Source organism: Xylocopa sonorina, chromosome 2, assembly GCF_050948175.1.
Source record: "Xylocopa sonorina isolate GNS202 chromosome 2, iyXylSono1_principal, whole genome shotgun sequence".
Taxonomy (NCBI): Eukaryota; Metazoa; Arthropoda; class Insecta; order Hymenoptera; family Apidae; genus Xylocopa; species Xylocopa sonorina.
This window is the reverse complement of record NC_135194.1, coordinates 7,270,250-7,292,960: the sequence shown is the minus strand read 5'-3', so window position 1 is coordinate 7,292,960 and position 22,711 is coordinate 7,270,250. Positions and strand designations below refer to the sequence as shown.

At 40.7% G+C, this 22,711-nt stretch overlaps 2 protein-coding genes and 1 non-coding gene across 3 annotated transcripts; all 3 read right to left on the bottom strand.

Moving 5' to 3' along the window:
* Positions 1-3,745: 3,745 nt before the first annotated feature.
* On the bottom strand, positions 3,746-14,751 carry LOC143433350 (cilia- and flagella-associated protein 276). Its single transcript, XM_076910668.1, has 4 exons — positions 14,707-14,751; positions 4,453-4,687; positions 4,200-4,340; positions 3,746-4,119 (listed from the first exon to the last, which is right to left on the bottom strand). Exons 2-4 carry the CDS (start codon positions 4,654-4,656, stop codon positions 3,919-3,921), a joined length of 546 nt encoding a protein of 181 aa, XP_076766783.1. The 5' UTR covers positions 4,657-4,687; positions 14,707-14,751; the 3' UTR covers positions 3,746-3,918.
* Positions 14,752-16,114: 1,363 nt separating this feature from the next.
* On the bottom strand, positions 16,115-16,827 carry LOC143433263 (uncharacterized). Its single transcript, XM_076910550.1, has 2 exons — positions 16,362-16,827; positions 16,115-16,311 (listed from the first exon to the last, which is right to left on the bottom strand). Exons 1-2 carry the CDS (start codon positions 16,825-16,827, stop codon positions 16,115-16,117), a joined length of 663 nt encoding a protein of 220 aa, XP_076766665.1.
* Positions 16,828-20,292: 3,465 nt separating this feature from the next.
* Positions 20,293-20,365, bottom strand: Trnav-aac (transfer RNA valine (anticodon AAC)). Its single transcript has one exon. It is a non-coding gene; the product is annotated as a tRNA-Val (tRNA).
* Between the last annotated feature and the right edge of the window lie 2,346 nt (positions 20,366-22,711).

The window sequence follows — 22,711 nt, the reverse complement described above, 5'->3', positions numbered from 1 at the left end:
GACTTTGATGAATTTTTCGTGTAGAATTGATTGTCTGTTTTCTGTTTTTGGTTCAAGTATGGCTGAGGTGTGAGAACGGTGTTTGTAGAATCTTTCGTTTCGTTATTTAAATATTTTGTTATTCGAACGGTAGATTTCTGTCCCTGTTCGCTCCATGTTAATACAAATAAACAGGTTTGCAATCTTAGGGAATAAGTTTAAGTGATTTGCGAGGCGGAAATTTGAACGTGCAAAGATACATTTGGAATGTGAGAATACGGTAAGTTTGTTTAAATAACAAGAAAGACGTAAAAGCGTCGAGCGTTCTCACAGAATCAGCGAACACCCGACCGTGATTTCACTCTCCCCTATTCTAATAGAAAAGACAATTGAAGCGCGGAATCACCCCTGCGGAAACGCTGGTGGCGGGCTGTTTTGAAATAACTTTAAAACGTTGGACAAACACTCGAGTGGCGTTGTAACATATTGAACAGAAATTAAAAAATAAGCTTCGTAAGCCACCACTCATACAGATCTGACCTCGTAGAAGGAGGGTGGCTTTTTCTCTGTATTAAAGGGACTGAGAAACCGGATCGACTGGAATAGAGGGTAAATTTCCAACCACGAACGCTCCACTATTTGATTAAGCACGTACCTTCCGGGCTCCTTTCGTGTTTGTTCTTACAAACTGGAGAGATCGAACTCAATTAAATTTTTACGATTTCCTGCTCCACTGAAACAAACTGGCACTACCTACACGCAAACTTACGTTATAATTAGTATTCGTGGAACGTACAAATCTCATACGCGTCCTGACAAAATTAAAATTATAATAAGTTAAATGGAATTATATAATTTTACAAACGAGCGGAATTAGCAGTTTATTTTTATTTTTAAAACAGTAAAAGAGGGTAGAATGCGAAAGTCTTTTGCAGATATCTTTTAAAACAGTTGTCGTGATATTTGCAATGTATTGAATATTCTTTCCACTATTACGGTTTGTTAATTAAATTAAAAAAATTTAATTTATGTCAGTGTCTACATCATATGGCTATCGATCGTTTCCCGCGTCGATTATGCGTCTAGAAAACTGAACGTCAAGAAAAATCACTGGCGTCATTCGTATAATACAGCCTATTTCTGGCTGTCCTTTATAACGTCGTTTGCGGCTTTGTTTTGACAGTACGTATAGGCGAATAAAGTCGAGGGAGCAAAAATGGTACCGAAAGGAACGATAAAGCTCGACGCGTGGTGCCAGTGTGCGCCGCGCTGATAAATATAACGTAACAAGTTCACTGGAATAACAACTTCATCCCAGAGGGATCAATGAGACTTCCCTACGACTTTTACACGGAATTTCCTTCCGAGCAAACGTATGCGCGCAGGAATCGAAAGGAATACGTAGGAAATCGATGATCATTCGCGAAATACGTATCGCGATATAACAAATTAAAGCTACGTCCATCGAATCGAAAACCACATTCGCTTCTTCGTTCGAAAATTAACTTCGTAGTGTTAAGATCAATGTATGGTGCACGAATAACCGACAAAAATAGTTGACGGCGTACGTTTAAATTAATTACATCGATGTTACGATTCCGCGAATTTACAATGACGTAGGGAACCTCCATTTCGTTAACGGAGCTTCCGAAGAAGGCCGCCGTAAAAAGTAAATTAAATAAGAATTAAATACAAATAAAACCGCTCAGCCAAGTAATTGGCTGGTTACCTCGCTCGTTACCCACCACCGCCTGAGATCGCTCCACCCTTACTCGAGCCACTTTCTGTGCGCCCCTAACCGAGGAGAAAAAAAAGATCCGCATCGATAGTCATTCGACGCGACGTAATCCACGCGGGGTGAGTTTACTCGATTCACCGTGAACGAGCAATGTTTACACGATTATTTAAACAATACTCGACAGAAAGATAAGGATATTCAGAAGATCATTTTATTAATTAAATGCACAATTCAATTGTAAATAAATTAATATACGTTAGTATTTGATGTTGTCTATTATTTTAATAATAATCTTGAATTCTAATGCTGTTATATTCTTCAAATGTTTATGCCATTTAAATAAGCATATTCTAATATTTATGATAATATCTCGCTATACACCATAGCTGCCAACAAACTCCTACATTCGTTCCTCTCTATTCTACTCGTATAAAAATACTCGTACAAACAGCACAATGTTCTCTACTCGAATAGCTAGGCACCCTCAAATTCCCATCGCACTCGAACCCTTTTAGAACCTCGCATCCCGCCAATTCCACCGAACCAGAGTCTCCAACTGGAAGTGAAACAATAATCTGGCGACCCTTCAATTCACCTTCCCAATGTCGTTAAAAAGATAACAGGATCGTGGTGGTAGGCTGAGAAAAAAAAAAAAAGAAAGAAGAGAGGAAACGCGACGCTGGGCCACGAGTCGAGGAGGAGGTGCTCGTGACGAGGCGGCCGCCGCGACAATCATGGCCGGATTACGCGTATGTATAAGGATCGAGCTGCTTACTGGAAGAGGGTGCCAGAGGGGTTGAGAGCAGGTCAAAAAGGGGGGACCAAGATAGACGTCTGCACGGGGTGAAACATAAATGATATTCCATGAGGAGCATATGCGTACGGAGACGGCTCCACCTCCGCGACGTTATGCGGCGAGGGTGGCAGCCACCCTCTCCCTCCCTGCGCCCAGGCAGCAGGGTGCTGGTTTATTACAAACAAGGATTACCCGGGTAATGGGACATTCTGTCCCTTCGGCTGCTCGACAGTGAGAACGCACCGTGCACTGACTCACGCTCTCGCCTCTCGTTCCTTGTCAATCGTTGTGTCCGAAGGGGCGAAATCGAGGCTGCGCGCGGCAGATCGCTGCTGAAGATTCCGTCGAGAGAGCCACTGTATTACGATGTCGTACAGATATCTACCGAACAAATTTGTCAACACGCTCGCGGCCGATATGATCGGTTCAGGGGGTGTCGCGGATCGAGGGTAACTATTGTATTAGCTTGCAAACACTTTCGATGGTTCGTTGGTAGTGCGAGAAAGCGAGAAATTTGCGGAGTAGAGTATTTAACCAGTTAAGTGCGTTCGACGTGTATACTCGTCGGACCAAATCTCTACTGCGGTGCGTTTCACGTGTATACTCATCGTGTAAAATAAAAAATTACCATTCACCATAAAAACTCGAAATCCCAATAAAATGTAATAAGAATATTATTTGGTGGTATGTTCCCTTTATATACATAGCTTGAAATTTTGTAAACTATTTTCTTATTTTTCTTGATTATTCTTGCTATCTTCAATTTTTCTTGTTTATATATTTTATTATTTTTTGACAATTTTCAAGCTTTTAGTAAGAATAACGTATTCAGAAACGAATTGTTAGTTTTTCTGACGAATAACAATGTAATCCTTCCTCGTTTTTCGTAAAATGTGTAATAGTACCATTTGCCCTGCGTTCGACGTGTATACACGTCGTTGCTTGTTTTTAATTCCGCACCCTGTGGTGATTTTTTGAAACTAAATTCCACGGTTAACTGGTTAAAGTTTGGTCCAGGATTTATTATTTTTAAAATGTACCATGCAAAGCAGAAATATTTTTATAATCGGCCAAAAGCATTTAATTCAATTATTACACTGCACTGAATAATACATTTATAAAATCTTAGAATACAAACGGTTACTATTTAAAGTGTAAATATTGTTAAGAAAATTAGTAAAACGATCGAGCGATAATCGAACGGGAATTTATAGACTCGTCGAGGGAATTGATCGAAAAGGGAACATCAAGAACGACAATATTTATAAGCAGAGAAGAGGCAATCGACAGCGCTGATGATAATCGTAAAACCATTGATTTAATTTCTTCAAACACGATTGTTAACACAGTTTTCCCGGCCGAGTTTTACTATCAAACACCGCGGAGATCCGTGCTTAAGTACTGTTTAAATACTGTAAAAAGTTCCGTCGATTTTGCGACTGTACCCAGGATTAGATTGAACCGAGTGAGGTCCGGTGATATTTAATTTCACGTTGCTCGGGTGAACTCGTCTTTCTGGCACCGGGCCAGGATAACACTCTGCCCTTTTTAAGAACAACGACGTCGGATCATCTGCCTCCAAGGAAAGGTCTGGTGTCCGATGAACCTTAATTAATCAGGAAAAAAAAATTAGAACACGCTCTTAAATTATTTAAAAAATACACTAAACATTTTCGAATAGATTACCTCGATTCGATTCTTTAAGACACGCCATGTTCTTCTGCCTAACGTTTCCGGTTGTATGGGAACGTAAGCTTTGGGCAACAATGTGTCTTTATTGTGAACGTACACTGTTGTAAGCGCCAAATCGAGAGCATCGTTTGGTACCTAGAAATTTATAATAATAATTGTCAACTATCGTTGTTCGATCAAATTTATTCTTTTGGATAGTAAAATTGAGGTAGTGATAACAATTGTAGGTTAACGTATGCAATGGTACCTGCGATCTCATAAGTCTGTGATCTTTCCGTATGCTATTTAGCGTATGATGCGCAAAGAGGCGTTCGTAAGCTTTTAACTTGGTGCTCCAGTCTTTATCCTTCGGTGAAACTTTATTACCTAGTACAGGCCGTCGTATCCATACTCCTTCGCGAACTACATCCGGCAGAGGATAAGGATTTCGAATATACGTCACTTCCGCCATCCTAAGACGAGCTATAACTGCAGACCTGTCCCTAAATGTATAGGGAGAACGAACTGGGTATTAAAATCACGCCACTCAGTTTACGTATCAAGGCATGATAAAACTGACGCGCTTTGAAACGTGTGAAATAAATGAATTCCACGCAACGCAATGTGAATCGTGCTGTGAACTGCACGGATATGGTTCATCGAAAAGAACGATATATTTTTAACGCAATTGATTGCGTTTCGAATTCGTGAGTTTTCGATTATTCAAATTTTCAAATTTACGAAACAAAGTATATGTACACGATATATAGTTTATGATTTTTGGTCAGCTGCAGAACCAACTCTATCCCAGGTCTTAAAACGCCAATACCAATTTTTAACCATCTAAAAAATCATTTTATCTCCGTTTCATTTTCCTCTTCCCTCGATCCTCCGCCGCGAGGCACAAGGATTAACATCCGGTTTCGATTCCCTGTCCGAAAAGTGGAGAACGCGTCTGGTATCGAGCAGATCAACCACCTTCCAGAAACATTTACACGGAGGAATTTCGATTCCGCTCTAAATCCATTCATAAACCAGCGGCTTCAATTCATGCAGGCGGTCTGCATTCCGTCATCTTCTACGGGGTGTCCACTTATCGAAGCCGTTTCCACTCTCCCCCGCCACCTTTGGTTCATTCTCGCCTTTACAGTCGCTCCAGGCTGCTTCCCAAGGGCGCCTCGTAAGGCTCCCCAAAGTCGCTTACAAGCGCTTTCACGTTTAGAAGCCGTGAAAGAGCTTATTGTGAAATTTAACCGAGATTTTCCACGAATGCCGCCATTCATACACGGCCGCCTCTCTGTCTTCATTTACATTTAAGCAGTCAGCTGTTTGTACCGTGCTCCACACGGTGATCATTTAAATTCTTCTGTACACGAATCGTTGGCTAAATTATTGCGTCCAAGAGTACGGATCGTGACACACGTGTCTACTCTAATTCGACAGTTTATATTGTCATTCAAAGAAAATTGAGAACGTGAAAAATTTCTCATGCAAATGCTCTACATTAAATATAACAAATTCTAATGAATTCTTAAGCCTTCTCAACCCTTCCGTCTCATACATATTATTTGTCATCTCGTTCCTAGCGCCTTGCCCCTCGTTAGACGTTCAAAAATATATAAAACTGTTGTTCCACTATAGAACAATCAAGTATCTCATCGTTTTGTCATCCTGTATCGACGAGATCGAGAAATAAAAATCGCAATGCGACGAAATACGTGACCTCCCGTACGGCCAGGTGTAAAACCAGTGAAAGGCCACCCGAGATCGGTAAGAGATCGAAAGGAAGCGAGTTTTGAGAGCGAGTGTGCCCGGTTAGCCGCATTTAATGTGTTTTACTCAGGAGGTGGTCGGCCGTGGGCTACGTCGACGTCCAATATTAAACCCGCAGTAATTTATGTTAGCACGAGCGTGCATAATGCTGTTTGTATAAAGCGGCACTGCCACGTGTTGGCTCGTGCCGCCGCCACGTATCACTCCTACCACCCTTAATTCTTGCCCGCTGCCCGATTCACAGCCAGCCGATTCAGCGCGTGGACGCGTTATGCGATTTTAAATGTTCTCCAGTTATCCGCGAAAGAGAGACGCGGTGCATTGTGCCGCAGCGTTGCTCGTGATTTATGGTTATCATCCGAAAACTGAGCAAGGGATAGGATCTCGTGTGTAATACGACGTCGTATTGATCTTGTAACGGAAGTAACGTGTTCGTTGGAATTTTATTTTATTTATTATTTTTGTCATAAAAGGGGATGTCTGAAGTTGAAGAATTCCTTCTAGGAGAGACGCGTTCGCTAGTGCCCTGGAAGGGTATTGTTTGCGGACGAGGAAAGAATGTTTCGCGTCAGGGATCGTTCAGATGGTATCATCCATGGACCTCTTCTTCGGTGGGACGGTCTCGATACAGGCACCGACACGCGTAATCGCGTAATCGCTTAATCGTGGCGCGTGCTGAACTTCGGGTTGCGGGAGCTTTACGTACGTCTACATCGGCGCACGTGCGACGTTCAACGCGCTGAATCAACACCGATCGCGAATCACGGAACTATCCGTGAATACGAACGGCAAACCCTTGCCAACCGTTTTACGAGATAATTGTTCCGACGATCTGATCTCTGGTAATAGCGTGAGACCGGATAATAAGCAGCCGTTTGAACGGAGGCTAGATAACTTCGACAAAATGGTCGAATAGCGTCGAAAGTGTGCCGTTCTTACTCATTTAGAAGAAAATTTTAGGACCGTCCATGCTCAAAAACGCTCACACTAAGGGTAGTTAGTATTAATCTCTGAAAATCGTCTATTTGATATTGTCTTATAATTTAAATGTATTGAAATAGCCCTAAACTTAGTCGAAAAGCATTATACGAATATTATAACGTAATAAACTATCAGAAAATCGCAGCGCATTATAAAAACGAACAGACTCGAGAAAAGAGATGACGAATACCTCCGTGCAATATATCGAACATTTAGAAGCGCAGTCGGGTGAAAAGAAAAACGAAATCCCATTTTCCGAGACTACGTAAACGTCGTTCAATTCTATTTGCAGACTCACGATTTAAATGACAAAGATCCGGGGAAAGGGAAAGCAGCGCGTATACGTTACAATCAGCACGGTCATTAAATCTGAGAAAACGCGGCGTGCCTTTGCGTGACCGAGTTTCCGAGTCCTCCTTTCGGGTTTCCCTAGAAATCCTAATCCCATAATATCCTCGGGCCGATATATCGGCGTTGGTAATGGAATCGTGCATTCAAATGGACATCGTTTCCCAGCGAGCGTAGGAGGCAGGTCGCGGAGAGCAATGCCAGGGATGATATTGCCAATATTTGGTTTGATTCTGGTGCGAATGTGCAGTGTGTATACCAAGGGGGTGCCCGGCACCCCCTTAAACGCGAGTACGGGTGCCGGAGGGTCGGTATATGTTAGAAACGCGGCGATTACCATTTGAATGTTTCTACCCCTGGTCAGCCTTTGTCAACCCTCCTGACAGTGACCACACCTATCTATCCAGAAGGGATTCCCGTTCTCCCTTCTCCCTCCTTCTCCCGCCGCCGTATGCTCGCTGGTGGTTCTTCAATATCGAAAGACAGACGACTTTAACCATCTCTCGGATCGAAATTTCCTTCCCCCTGTCCTCTTGTCCATCGCTGATCCTATTAACGTGACGTTCTATCTGCACACAGTGGTTCGACTTACTTTTTCAAGCGTTTTCCAAGTGAGACGCGTTTATCAAATTCGCTTCTTCTTTGAGAGTTGTTCAGTGAAAATTAGTTCGATTGGATGGAACGAACGCGTGAAACTTTGTTTGTTCGATAGGTGGGAGGGATGTATGGATCTCGCAGCATATGACCGTTAGAAACGAGAGAAATATTGGTGTAGCTTTGTTCGAAAACGTCCAAACAGAAACGTACAAGCGACACGCCCCTGGTTTTCATTCCTTTATGAATTCCGCGGAGAGGAACATGCCCACCCCTGGGTTACTGAATGCTGGCACAGTTGGGAGCGTTGCTTCGCTGTACTTTCTGCGGAATTCGGAGTCGTTCTTTCTTTTCGAAATAGGTACGTTACTGAAGATTCAATAAGCTCTTCGTATTGTTACATTAAACCGAAAAGAGATCGAAGAATTTCAAAATGTATATTGCGAAGAAGTCATCTCTTATTAGTCAAGCTTCCGTATTAATTTTTATCTGGAAACGTTCCGCTTTTCTTTTTCTCTTCTAATGAATAAAACACTGATAAGCCAATATCGCAAATTCCACTACGTATCACAAATTATATAGAATAATTGCTGCTTTTATCCGACAGTATTTCTATCCCTGCTCGTATCCATATTCTATCAACCACATTACTTTTCGAAAATGTACATTCATCTTTAAAACACTCTTAAATGCTACGCAGGAAGTTTTCTGCTTAAATCCACATCAGGGAGTTCCCACAGTTAAAAGAATTCGTGTTTTTCAATAAAATTCAGTGTCGATCGCGCATGACCGAGAAGAGCGTCCTATAAGAGGATCTCGTCGGAGAACACAGTCTGAGAAATGATGCTCGTGTCTTCATCGAGCCCCCGTGGCCCTTCGCGTAGAATAATGTCTTACACCCTGCGTGTCCAATTCGACGAAACCAATGGGGAGGGTAGGACAGCAACGCGACAGGTGGCCCGTGAAATCAGTGCACGAGTACGCCGTTCCATCGTCCCTGCAGTTCGATACGGTTCATTAGGAAATTAAGTGTATAATAATTAGAATTGGGGTGCCGATGGGACACGTTAAGCGGAAATCTTTTTTTCGTTTCACGGCTATCGACGCGGGTGGAGGGAGTTTCAGCGAATTTCACACGGGACACGTGTGAACGGTGTGTGTACAGACATTTATCGATCACCAATAAGAAAAATTCCAAGTTATGTACTTGACGAACGTGCAAGTAACGTGGACTAGTATTCACTACCTGAGAAATGAAGAACATTTAAAAAGTATTTAAATGGACAATTATATTTGGTCATAACGATCTTGAATTATGTATGGTTTATACAAAACATGAAATTAAAAGTATGTAACTATTATTTTTTGTAGTTTCTGCAGAAAGTATTAGTAATAAATATTGAAAATCAATGACGTTAAAGATACCTAATGATAGATAATATTAAAAGTAACTAAAGATACATATAATTCAAATGTAAACGATTTTGAGTCAAAAATGATTGATAACAACGAAAGAAAGTAAGCATAATGGCGACTAGACGTGGCTAAAATAAAAATGAGAGACCTCTCCGATCGGTCATCCAGCGACTGTCTATAAAATAAAGAGATCTTCCCAATAATTATTTAACTACGGAAATCGTATTAATACAATCGTAATGATCGATTAAGTTTACTTTCTCTCCACCAAAATACCATTTAGCCCAACGAAACCCCAGCTCTACCCCAAAATACCACTAATATTCAATCACCAAAACGCGTACCACGAAAGATCAAATGAAACAGGCCGGATCCGCCGTAAAGAATCATTTATTTTCCAAGCGAATCCTTTCACGCGAGATATTTTTCCAGCAAAACTTTGCACGCACCGCTGGTGCCCGCCTATGCACGCTATTTGCATACCGATGATCGAGCACTCGACGAGGCGGTTGCAGATTTTCGCGCGCTCTCGCCGCGACGAGAGGCGGAGGGCAGACTCGCTGGCTAGCAGAGGCGTACGAACAGAGAGAGAAAGAGAGAGAGAGAGAGTCGTCGGTGTATTTTAGCATTTCACGTTTGTTTCCATTTAAATGGTAATCGAGTTCATAATGTAATTGTATTCACCGCGTAAGCCGGGGTCTCACCGCAGCGCCTCGTCCCCGCCATTGTTTGCATTGTTCTCCTCGCAGCGCGGAACAATCCGCGCCCGCGCACCGTCAACCTTTCAACCCCGCGTTCCGCCGAAATCTAAACCCCTCGCGCGCCCCCGGGCCCACCACGGTGGTGATATTTCGCCGCGATACAACTGCCCAGTTTATGCGATACTGATGGATATCGGTGTGGAACGCACCACCCACGTACCAATCGGACACAGAGCATGGAAAGTCGATGTGTCAAGCGTTCGATACCGCGCGGGTGCTATGGTTTATCGTTGGTACGGCTACGCTCTTTGCTTCCTTTTTCTTTCATGTATTTTTACCTTTGTAAAATAATGCTACGCATACGACGGATCGAAGATTTGACATTGTAAGTGGTTATCGAGAATTTTGCTTTGTTTTTGATAGTTGATGAAAAGATTTTGCGTACATTAATGTATTTGCTTAAGTCGGTCCTCTTTGTATTTTAAGTACAAATATTCTGTTAAATAGTTCAGTGGCATCCTTTACAAATCAATCGTCAAGTCGTTTGATATGTAGTCGCATGTGTTGAATTTTAGTCTTATGTATTTAATTCTAGACACATTCAGGGCCTAATTAAAACGATATTATGGTAGAGATGTATGCGATAAGCAAATATGTATGTTTATTGCCAGATCAATTATACCCCTCGCGTTTCAAACTAATATCAGACACGATACCGATGTTTCGTCCATCAGCAAGCTTGACATGTTTGCCGTCCTTCGGCGCATTTTAACAAAATTCACCGTGCAGCCTGGCCGTGTGTACGGGGTTCGCGTAAATCATAATGGACGGTCACGGGTCGACGTTCGTTCCGTAACAAAAATTTTTCCCCGAAAACGCATTGTTATACAGCTCACGGAGGAGTCCGCAGAATCCGTGGAGGTGAGTTCCGCAATTGTGGAGGACGTGTGTGCTCGCGCGCGCGCGCGCGAAAGAGCTATCCGCAGGGAGAGAGAACGAGAGAGACAGGGGCTCGAAACGAACTATACGACGGGGGTTGGCCGCGTTATTGTAACGCAGGGGATGCTGCCTGTTTGTACGTGTTAGCGGAGTTGGTTGCCTTTCTCTCATACATATTCATCAAACGCTAATTAATCATCGCCAGGCACACCCACTGCGAGTCACCCTCTTGGCAGCAAGCGAAGCTGGTGGAAAAAAAAAAAAAAATATATATATATACGAGATCCGCAACGCAGACACCTCCATATATTACCGAGCGTATCCAGATGTCGAGATTTTTAAATGGAATTGACAACACCGGAAACGACCGCGGTGAACAACAGAAATTTATCGTCCCCCGAAATTGCGCCTGTCTGGATTACCGGCAAAATTACGAAGCCTAGATCAACGGAGATGAAATTTCGTCGCTGCTCTAGCGGCGCGACTTTATGATGTATCAGAGTTATTTGGTGACAGTGGAAATCGGAATATGGTTAATTACGGACACGAGTGTCCATGCTTTACTGGAGATATAAGTTCGTTTTTTTTTTTATTCGTATATTAAATGCAGCATCCATTCAACTTACGGCGATCTAAATATATTTATAACAAAATTCAGATACAGTATCAATCTGCAATTCGACTTTTGCAATTTCATTTTCAACTCAACTATATAGTTAATGTAAACTAAACTTAATGTAAATTCTATTTTTTATAAAAGAGAAGCTTCACACGCAACTTTCATCCTATTTCGACCTCCGAAAGCAGTCTCCAAATGTTCTATCACCCATATGCACAAAGCCACCCTATTAGCTGTCACAATATCTGAACATAGGTGTCCACGAATCACAGAAGCCGCCATAAGAAGAACCACGAGCATCCAAATTTTTCAATAACTTCCCAAGAAGCTCAGTTCAGTTTTTAACCCGTGATCGACATAATCGCCCCTCTTAAATAGATCGTAAACGGGAGAAGGTGCCAGCGCTTGCAGAGGCGGTCGTGCGCGGACAATCAATCTAAATTGTAATTTCGTAATCCCATTAAGCGGGAGGTGGTAGGGGATGGGGCTACCTTCGCACGCACTTGCTCGCCGGAGTTCGGCTTTCACGCAGACGGGACGCGTGTAATTAGGTATCGTTTATTTTACACCGAGGCACCGCAGCTAGGGTGACGGTTCCAGCCGTGGAACATAGAGACGCCCAAGGGGTTCTAAGCGCGCATAGACGGTGGCCATAGGTGGTGGTGGCCGCTCATAGAACGCTCCACTGCTAACGTGATGCGATCATCGCCTTACACCCATTGATATTATACGTTAAATGGGGCCTCGCCCTTCCTTTCCACTCTCTTTGGTCTACTCTCGCAATCGAACCGTAACGTATTTTTATGGAAAATGGAAAGCTTGAAATGTTACTAGAAAAATGTACAACTTCGCTCGTGGAAATCTTGATTTCACGTCAACCATAAAGTAATTGGTTTACGATTGTTGTACTCGCGAGTATGCAATAATAATTTGCAAAAAGACTGTTAAAAAAAGGGAGAAATGTTGGTGCAATCATTTTCAACGTTCGTGAGCTAAACTTATTCTCGTATCTAGCAATTCACATATATTCTCATCACCCTGGTTCGTGCAGACCTATTTAAATGCTCCCAAAGGAACCCTTTGCCCTTATTGTATAATATTTCTACACCCTCGTATTCTTTTGTGCCGATATCGGATTCATTCAGGAGTCAATATCTAAAACCTTTGTAAACTCAGATAATCAATAATAACTATCCGTCTATTGCCTAACGATACAGTTCTGCCTCAATGAAATTATCTCTTTTGACATACAAGACGTTCGTTTACGAAAACGATTCTTACTTCACCAAGCGAAGAGCACAGAAAATTAACAAAATTATGAACTTAACCGTAAATCAAACGTTCTGACATTAAAGTTATAAAAATTTCATGAACAGAGAAAAATCGCAACTCCTCGTGGAAATGTCGCGAGGAGCAGACGTAGGCTGGTACTGGAATCGCGTGCATGGTTTGACTGCGAGGCATCAAATCGCGACAATGGCATATTGCACGCTGACAAATGAGCGGCCCGCAACGGGACGCGATCCACGCACGAGACATATGGCCGTATAAAAAAAAAGCGCCAGAGATACTAGAGATGGCCTGCAGTAACCATCCAGTCGATCCGATATTAATGGAGACCAAACACCGCACATTCTGTGTCGCCGCTGTCCCCGTTGTGTGTACACATTGCAGCGCCATTATGTCCCTGTTATAATGTGTACACACACCCCCTTTCGCTACAATGGAATGATCTATGATCGTGCCAACCGTGGATCACCAAGTCAATTTTTCGCCCCTCAGCCGCCCATTTTTTTTTTCCTATTCTAGATATCGACGTACCAGCTCATCCGCAGCTTCCTCTGCTTCTATTTAAATGGAAAGTAACTTTTCTCTCGTATCTTCCACGTCAGTTTATAGTCAAATAATATTAGATTTAGCTTTCTAATTCTAGTCACTTAAAATAGGCAATTCGTAGGTTAATAAGTTTTTATTCAATTGCAAGAACGCTTCTTACGATTAGCAACTGACTTTGTTCTCTTCCCTAGTAAGTAACAACGAGAAATGTACGATTTGCTGGGGACGCTTCAGTCGATCTTACGAAAAATATTCAGCCTTGAAACGGTTAATAATTGCGACAGATTGGAACAGAATCGAAATTGAGACGATGGAACTATTTACGGTTCACGATCGGAATCGAGTAAGTCCGGTTTTCCTGAGCGTGTAAACAATAAAATTGGATTTAGCGACCCTCGTGGCACGTACGTTGGCGTGCGACTCGAAGGGTGAGTTTTCGGAAGGTGGACGGGCACCACCGCCACGTTTCCGGGGGGCCGCGAGATCAAAGACGCCCTCCGGCCAATTCCGTACTATCCACGAGACATATTAGGTGGAAATTGCCGGCGACAGCCTCCGGCAATGACGTAGCCGGTGGAACTTTGATCATTTCAACCTGTGGGACTTGTTTCCGACTCGTGAATACTATTATCGCCGATAGACTCCCATTCGCCATCCCGTGATTACGTTGCCACGTACCGCGGGTAGAGTGGGAAGGGATCGAAGATATCGAATCGCCTTTTTACTGATCGATACGAGACATGGTGGACGATCTGAACGATCTACATATGCAGCTAAAGACGTTTATTAAGGCTATGGATTATATAAGTTTATAGATTATTGCGCGTTAATCTTTTTCTGTATTTCTGCAATTTTTTTTAAGCACTGTAGTTAAGCACAGTAATATTTATGATAATGAGATACGGAACTATTGTATTGTTAATTGTTTCAGTTATTTTCATATTATTTTCTTTCCTTTTCTTTGTGATATGCGCAGACTTTTGTGACTCATTATATACCGTGTTAAAGTATGCCATATGGAAAATAATTTCGTCAATAATTAATACTTATATAGACAGTCTATTAAATTCTAATACTTCCGGTTCCACATCGTACAAACCTAGTTAACCAATGAAAAGTGATACCACTAGGTAGAGCCACTTCCTGTTTTACAGCCACCAGTCTGTGCAGATTCTGTTTAGGTGCGTATATTTATCGAATTTATATTGTATAAAGATATTAGAAATTCTATTTCAACTTCAATTTTACTTTTGTATCGACAAAGTCGGTACTTTAAATCGTAAATTAGTGAATAATGGATTATATTAACGCTTACCTTTATTACGAAAAAACCTTCTATGCTTGACAAATTGCAAAATTTACTGGAACGGAGCGTTAAAGAGAGCTTGTTTGGTAAAGTGCTAGGATACTACCTACGAATGCTATAAACTTATATGAAAGAAAATTAAGTCAATAGTATACATTTTCCATGGAAACGAGTTTAAGTGGTTTTAGTACTGTCCATTATTTGATACACTTCGCGACATCTATGATAAGAAGGCCATATTAGAACACGGACGAAACCTTATCAGCAATTGAGATAATATCCGCAGTAGGTAATTCAATTTTTAGTGAATACGTTCTCTGATATTATTGAGTTGCTCGGAAAGTAACTTCGTCTTTTTCATTAAAAAAGAAATTCAATTTTTTTATACTATATAGATATTTGATTAAATTATATATTGACCATTTTGATTCAACACCTTTTGCCATCTTTCTGGTAGTATCATAATTCCACGCTTATAAAAGTCTTAATCTTTTGAAGTAAAAGTTTTACCGTCTAAAAATTTTGTAAAAACCGAAACAGGTAATCTCTGGATGCTTCCGGTGGTGGATGTGGCAACATATCCCACCCAATCTACAACAGCTTTTGACGAGTGGCCAAACGTGTGTGAGGTCTGAAATTATCTTGATGGAACACCACACCTTTTTTGTTAATCTTTTTTTCGACCTTTTCTGTTTGATAGTGTCATTCAATTTAGCCAATTGAATGCGGTACACTTTCCAGCCAATTGTGAAATTGTCTGGTCGAAGCTTAATAAAAATGATTCCCTTAAAATTCCACCAAACAGAGAGCATTATTTTTTTTATTGTGAAGCAAATCACAGATATCAATTCTACGGAGCAAATCTCGTTCTTTAAGAACGCGAGGTACCCATATATCGAGCTTTGAAACGTAACTTAGTCGTTTCATATGACCATAAAGGGTTGAATTTGACAAATTTAATCTCTAATCACCATACAAAGTTTGTTGTTCGCTTTTTTTATTAGGTTTGTTTCTGTGTCTTTCTCTGTTTGCATTCCCAACATGTAGTGTTCTTTTTGGCCTATGTGTTAGGGGTTTTTTGCCCTAAATGTGGCGCGTAGGGCTAAGTATCCTAACCGAGATTTTTCAAGGTGTGACATGTCATCCTTCCAGGCTGCTCGGATGCCTAGGAGGACGGACGACAGCGCGTCTACTCATCCAACATCGGTGTGGCATACGATGGCCAATTTTAATTGTCGGTGGAATTGTTCCACCATACTGTTCGCGACGGGTTAGTATTCAGTCGTGCGTAGATGTTGCGCACCCATCAAACGCGACAATTCTTGAAATAACGCCGATTTGAATTATAGGTCTTGGTCGGTCGTGAGTCGACAAGGTGTTCCAAATCGCGCGATCCACCCAGTATATAATGCGTGTGCTACCATTCAGCTGAGATATTTTCGACCGGGAAAGCCTCAGGCCAGCGTGTGAACCAGTTGACGCATGTTACACTGTATCGCTGTCTCTGCGATATCGGTAACGGACCAATGATGTACACGTGGACATGTTCGAATCGCGACGACAGTGACCTGAACTGCCCAGTTAGAGCGGACACGTGTCTACTAATTTCGTGTGCTGGCATGGAATGCACGCTTGTGCTCAGATTTTGCAATCCTTTTGGATACCTGGCCACACAAAGCGTTGCGCTACCAGCTTCGCTGTTGCTTTGGCGCCGGGGTGCGACAATTCATGCAGGGACGCGAAAGCCTGCCTGCGGAATGGTTTTGTCACGAACGGTTGTAGCGTTGATGTTACGCTATCGCAATACAGTTCGTCATTCGAGCCTGGTAACGTGACTTTTCTTAGTTGCAACGAAGAGTCTAACTGCAGGAGTATTCGAAGCTCCTCGTCTTCCCGTTGCGACTTTGCAAGTTCCGCGTACTCTAGTGCTTGCGCTACTGCTTCGATTCGTGACAATACGTCCGCGACCACGTTATTTTTTCCGGCTACGTGCAGGATGTTTGTACTGTACTGTCCGATCAGATACAGCCAGCAGAACTGACGCTGCGTGTGTTTCTTCGGTTTTTGAGCGAATGCGAATGTCAGCGGCTTGTGGTCGGTGAATATTGTGAATTCGCGTCCCTCGATCATAAGCCTTTTTCCAAAGCCAGATGCAAGGCCGATCACCAACAACTCTCCAATCGTCGAGCTGTTCCGTCCCTCACCATGGCCTCAAATTCGACTTTCGTAATTTTCAGTTTGTCGGACGCAAGGCGTCTTGACTTGCAGGACATCGGAGGGCCTGGCGTGATCCGAATAAGGTGGCACGTCGCATGTTTATACGTGTGGTGTCCTCACGACGGTCGTGTGAGATCTGGGAACTCGACAAGAATTGCGTGGTAGTGCGATTCCCCGGATATTGCCTTGACACTGCCAGCGTCGCTTGTGGCGATGCGTCCTGGAGTCGTCAGCGTCGTGATGTTGTCGATCAGCTTCTTACCCAGGAGGTCGACGAGAAGACCAAAGAAGTTTAGGAAGCCTCAATGATTCTGACGTCGGCAATGACGAATCTCCACGAAAAATTTCGATGTAGCCCCAGGTTTAAATGGAGATTGACGCACCCGTACGTCGATATATTTGAACCGTTCGCTGCATGCAGTACGTACGTGCTTACCTCACGTGGGCCCCTCACTCACATCTGCGGGAACACGCACAGATCTGACCCGGTGTCGATCATGAAACTGATCCACGTGACACGATCTGTGATGAACAAGCGGCTCGTCTCCGACCCGTGGTCGCTAGCCGCCATTAACTCTTTAAGGCACGGAACTTTGGAAAATAGAAAGATCCAGGTTACAAAGAAATCTTATTTTTTTTAAATTGAACGAAGTTGGTTTCTTTCTATTAATGAAAGAATAAACTAATATAAAATCAACCTTTGTGCGAGTAGAAAAAATGTTCTACCATACATATTTACGTATCAAAAGGGTGGGATATTGTTAACACCACTATGCTTCTAAGAGTTAACGCCCGGCCATAGCATTTCCCGACGTATAATTGCACGGATCGCGGCACTTTCTCGCTGCGGCACCATGCTTCCAATGGTACCAGCACCAGCCGTCCGTGGGTTCTTCTTCTTCCCCGCGGCTTCGCGATCGCGAAGATCCATGGCGCCCGTCGCGCGATCTCAAGCGCGAGCGACAGAGATTTTTAATCTCAATCCTGAGAGCTGCGATTTCGCGACAGAGTTCAGCCAGTTGTGCGCCGACACCCTCGTTGCCTGTCGATACAGCAGCAACCTGAGATTGTGGCGATACTTCCACGACCGCGTCGTATCCGGTATCGTCTTTACTCGCGTTCCGCACTACCCTGGTCACTCGCGATTGCCGTGTTCGCTGTGCGCGGCTGATCACGTTGGGTTCACCAATTAGTGGGATAGTTGGGACGTGGTTAACTATTCACCACACAGAGTTTGCTGGTCGCTTTTTTTATTAGATTCGCTTTCGAGCTCGTGTTCTCCGTTCGCGTCGTCGTCGTCAACTGTGTCCTTTTCTGCTTGCATTCCCACCACGTAGGGTTCTTTTCAGTCTGCATGGTAGGGGGTTTTTTGGCCTACGTGATTTTCATCGTGTTTCTTCCATAATTATTGGCAAATTCCATGGCTAGCTCGGGTCGCTTGTTTATAATATTCGTCGCGCCCTAAGTGTCGCGCGTAGGGCTAAGTACCCCGACCGAGACTTTTCGAGGTGCGAAATGACAACGATTTCGCTTTAACCCATCTTCCGCAACGTGGTGCGCCTTCAACATCGAAATTGTTGAAACAAAACTTTGCGAACCAGTTTCGGCATTGGCGTTCTGTTAGCACATCTTCTCCATACACGTCACACAATTTTTGTCTTCCTTGAACAGCATTCTTACCTTTTCAATAACGAAAAAGCAAAATATGCCGACAATGCTGCTTTTGATTTCCCATATTTGATACAAAAAGAAAAATTTCGTGCACACCTAAACAAAATAGTTATCATTTAACTTTATATTAGTAGGAAAATACAATCTTTGACCCTAATATGAAAAAATGAAACTATTTTCCGAGCAACCTAATAAAATTTATAGTGTTAAAGAAATACATAATAAATAAAGATTACTGATAAACAGTATAAAAATAATAAAAATGATCAAATAAGTGTAACGTTGGATTAAATTGCTTTTATATGAAAAATCATTCCATACTTTATAAAGAACAAAAACAGAAAAGTTTGATATTTATATATTTTTTTAGAATTCAATATATACACAAATTTTCACATTTTACACGCGTTTAATTATTTTAAGGGCAAAATGAATATATATAGTTATTTACTGAATATTTCATTTGTTACATTTGTTCATTTGTAACATTACAAAAGTTAAATAGTACTGAACGCACGTCACATGTAGCCGTCCCCACTCAAATGATACTTGAATTGAAAAAAATATAAATTCAATCTGTACAATGTATAGCTTGAGTTTTTAATTATTAGTTCTTCAGATCAGCGCAATTGAGCCGATAAATTGTAGTGTCTGATAGTTTTTACTTTTATTAATATTTTTAAAACATCGGTGTATCACAGAAAGGTTTCGAAATCTTGCACAATCGACAATCAATTAATGTAGCACCTGTTGTACTTTTAAGAACAATAATTTTGGTTATCCATGTACTAATGCAATACCAATCTGTATAATAATTGTTCATAAAGTAATGCGACGCATAACGAAATTCTATGCGCCTGATTGCAAAGACCCGCCTTACACAGCTTATGGGATTCTCGAAGTTCATTTTCATTTTTAATTTACCTCTGATTTTATCTTATAAAATGGCATCCTTCGTTTCAATCTGTTTCTGTTTAGTTAAATGAAAACAATACTTTTTTTAATTTAATTGAAATAAAAAGACAGCACCAAATCGATACTTGTAATTTGAAGACAAATTTGTTACGTTAAAAACAAGCACTCCTTTAGCTTTGACATGAAAGCAGGAGCATAATTCATTATCTTTATTCAGAATTGAAACATTATAGTTGAATTTGATATGGAGGAAGCGGAAACTGAGGTTTCAAACCATTGTCGTTGCATTTCAAGGTATCAAATTAAATATATACGCTTTGAAGTATTCGATAGAAAAATGAGAAATTTAAAAGAAATGATTGTCTATTAATGCCCCCTTTCTGGGGCCTTGCCTAGATATATTATTATTGTACAAAGTCTCGTGGTAAGAATAACTCGAATAAAGCATTTTAGACGCACGTCTACGTATACGAATTGCTCAGCCATTAATTTTACTGCAATCTTCGCAACTTTTTATAATTTGTAACATCTGAGTTTCTTTTACGTATTGTTCATACATGTAAATATTATGCTCCATTTCAAGTCACATAAAATACCAAAACTCATGGAAATTTTATTTTCCTATCTGAATTTGTTCAGAAAATAAGAATGTTCTTCTTAAAATTTAATTTCATGGCCTGGCTTCCTCAATACATACACGATTCGCTTAAAGTGTAATGAAAAAGAGATTTTTCTTATGTTATAAAACGTTTTTATAATTTGGTATTAAAAAGAATTCTGAATGACCAAAAATGTTTCCGCCCGGGATCGAACCGGGGACCTTCCGCGTGTTAGGCGGATGTGATAACCACTACACCACGGAAACCAAGATGTCTGGTCTTTGTAATTAGAAATACTAAAATGCTTACTTTAAGTCATTTAAATATTGTTTCATTTACATTTATTTCACTTATATTGTTATATTATGCTCCACAATAATTTAAATTAAATTACTGTACTTTTTAAACGTGCAATCCAACATTAAAACTGACCTTCGATGCACGCAATTCAATTTGTATAATATCCAATTTTTATTTTTGCAATGAAGCAAACAGACGTTATTACTTAGAGTAATTTCACTTTGTTAAGATGATATTGCAAAAGATAGACGGTAGCGTAGAGTTTCATTAGAAGTACGATTGCTTCTACAATAACTAATTATGAGGAACAAAAAACGAAAATTCAATCTGTTTTTAATCTACATTGAAATTTTTAAACTGCGTTAGATATTTTAGAGAACTCAATTATAAAGATAAATCGACAATATCCCATTATTTTTATTTTTACAAGTGTCTTTGACGAGGGATTTATCACAGGAAGTTTTTCAAATCTCGTCAGATAATAATCCGTTAAGACAACTTTGCTGTTTGGTCTGTTTCAATGCTCGTAATACCGCTCTATCTGCGACGAAAATCAGTGTCCTTGAACTCTGAAACATCTGTGAACGTCGACATTTTTTCTCACAGCTAGAGCGCTCGACCCTGTCGGGAGTTCAAAAACTAAAACTTTGCCGAGCATAAAATAGAACACCTTCGTATCTACAATATTTCTTTTCAAGTTTATCGTCGCATCAACGATGTCAATATTTATCGAATAACAGTTACGAATTATTTGCACAAGTTATATTCGCGTGACCATTAAACCGGCACCGTACCAACGAGTCGAAAATTCAAATTTTGTGTCCGACCCGAGTTTCGACCTTGAATATGAACATTTTTTTTTACCGAACGATCGAATACGCAACAGATACGAAACGCGTGCGTACGCTGCAACAAAACATGACAATGTTTAATAATAAACTCTCGTATACGATATTAATATATCAGTAAACACATTTTTATTTTCAACTCGAACGCTATTATAGTAGCGGCACGTACACATATAGCAAGAAAGTGTCGAACGATAACGCGAGGGTGAGGAATTTAATGTTGTAACGTAATCCACCTCTATCGTTACTTTGACGCTTTTTTGCTTTGACGGAAACTTACAGTGTAAGCTCTTCGAGATAATTTCCTGCAAATTTGAAAATATCTGTCCCGTTCTCCAATTTTCAAAGAACGTCGATACACTTATAATTGATTACCGCATACAAATATTAATACTATCGATAGTCAATTTTAATTAACAACATTCCTTGTACTCGTAACAAACGTAAATAAACCAAAATGAAATTTGTTCTTTAGCAAAAATGTTAATGATGCATAATTAAAAGTACAATCATAATATAAAGATGATCGTTGAATACGTTTTGTTCAATACGTTCAATTATGTTTCTGCTAAAATCTATAAGAGTACGACAACGATAAAAGTTATTTTTATACACTCTGTAATTATGTAAAACAATAAGAAATTATAGTAGGGATTGAAATTTTGCAAATATTTGTATTCGCGTTTCCCACAAAGGAATACCAAACTGCAATCGATCATGCCGTTACTTATCTGAAATTCGTTTTATCTGCTGTCGACATGCTATACAGCAGTATACATAATTGTGTGCTGATAATACTTTCGCTGCATTATAGGAAATAATTCTTTTATTGTTATTTATTCACACTATCGTGCGATATTGTGGTGGTGAGAGCAATATTCGTCTAATTGGAACACCAATTCGTGATTAAGAAAGTAGAAGTCACACATTACGCGCATATACAGTGACGAACAAAAGTATTGGTACACAGCTATAGTTTTTAATTACATAGCTATCGACTATACGAGCCAAAGAAAAAGATTTTTATATCAATCATAGCTGTATGGAACTATTCTTTTAGAATGTCACAACAAATTGCAGCTTTATTAAATCCATGACAAAGAAAAACAATAGAATATACTTTAATAATTGCTTTCACTAGAACAAAAATATTGGGAGGCTTGGAAGGTACCTATTTTCTGTAAACTAGGATGAAATTTATTTATTCATCATTCGATAACATTTATTTGATTAAAATATTTAGTCAACACATTTAGTCAACAGCGTTTCTACAAGGTAAGGCGATAACACGCAAAATGGCGCACAATGTGCTAGAGGCTGATGAAGAAAAAAGATTAGTCAAGAGAAAAGAATGATAAATATCATGGAAGAAAAATCTTTTATGGTACTATTCCTTAATTCAACATTTTTCGAAATAATGAACAAATTATAGTATCAAGATATAAATAGGTATTAAATTTAAAG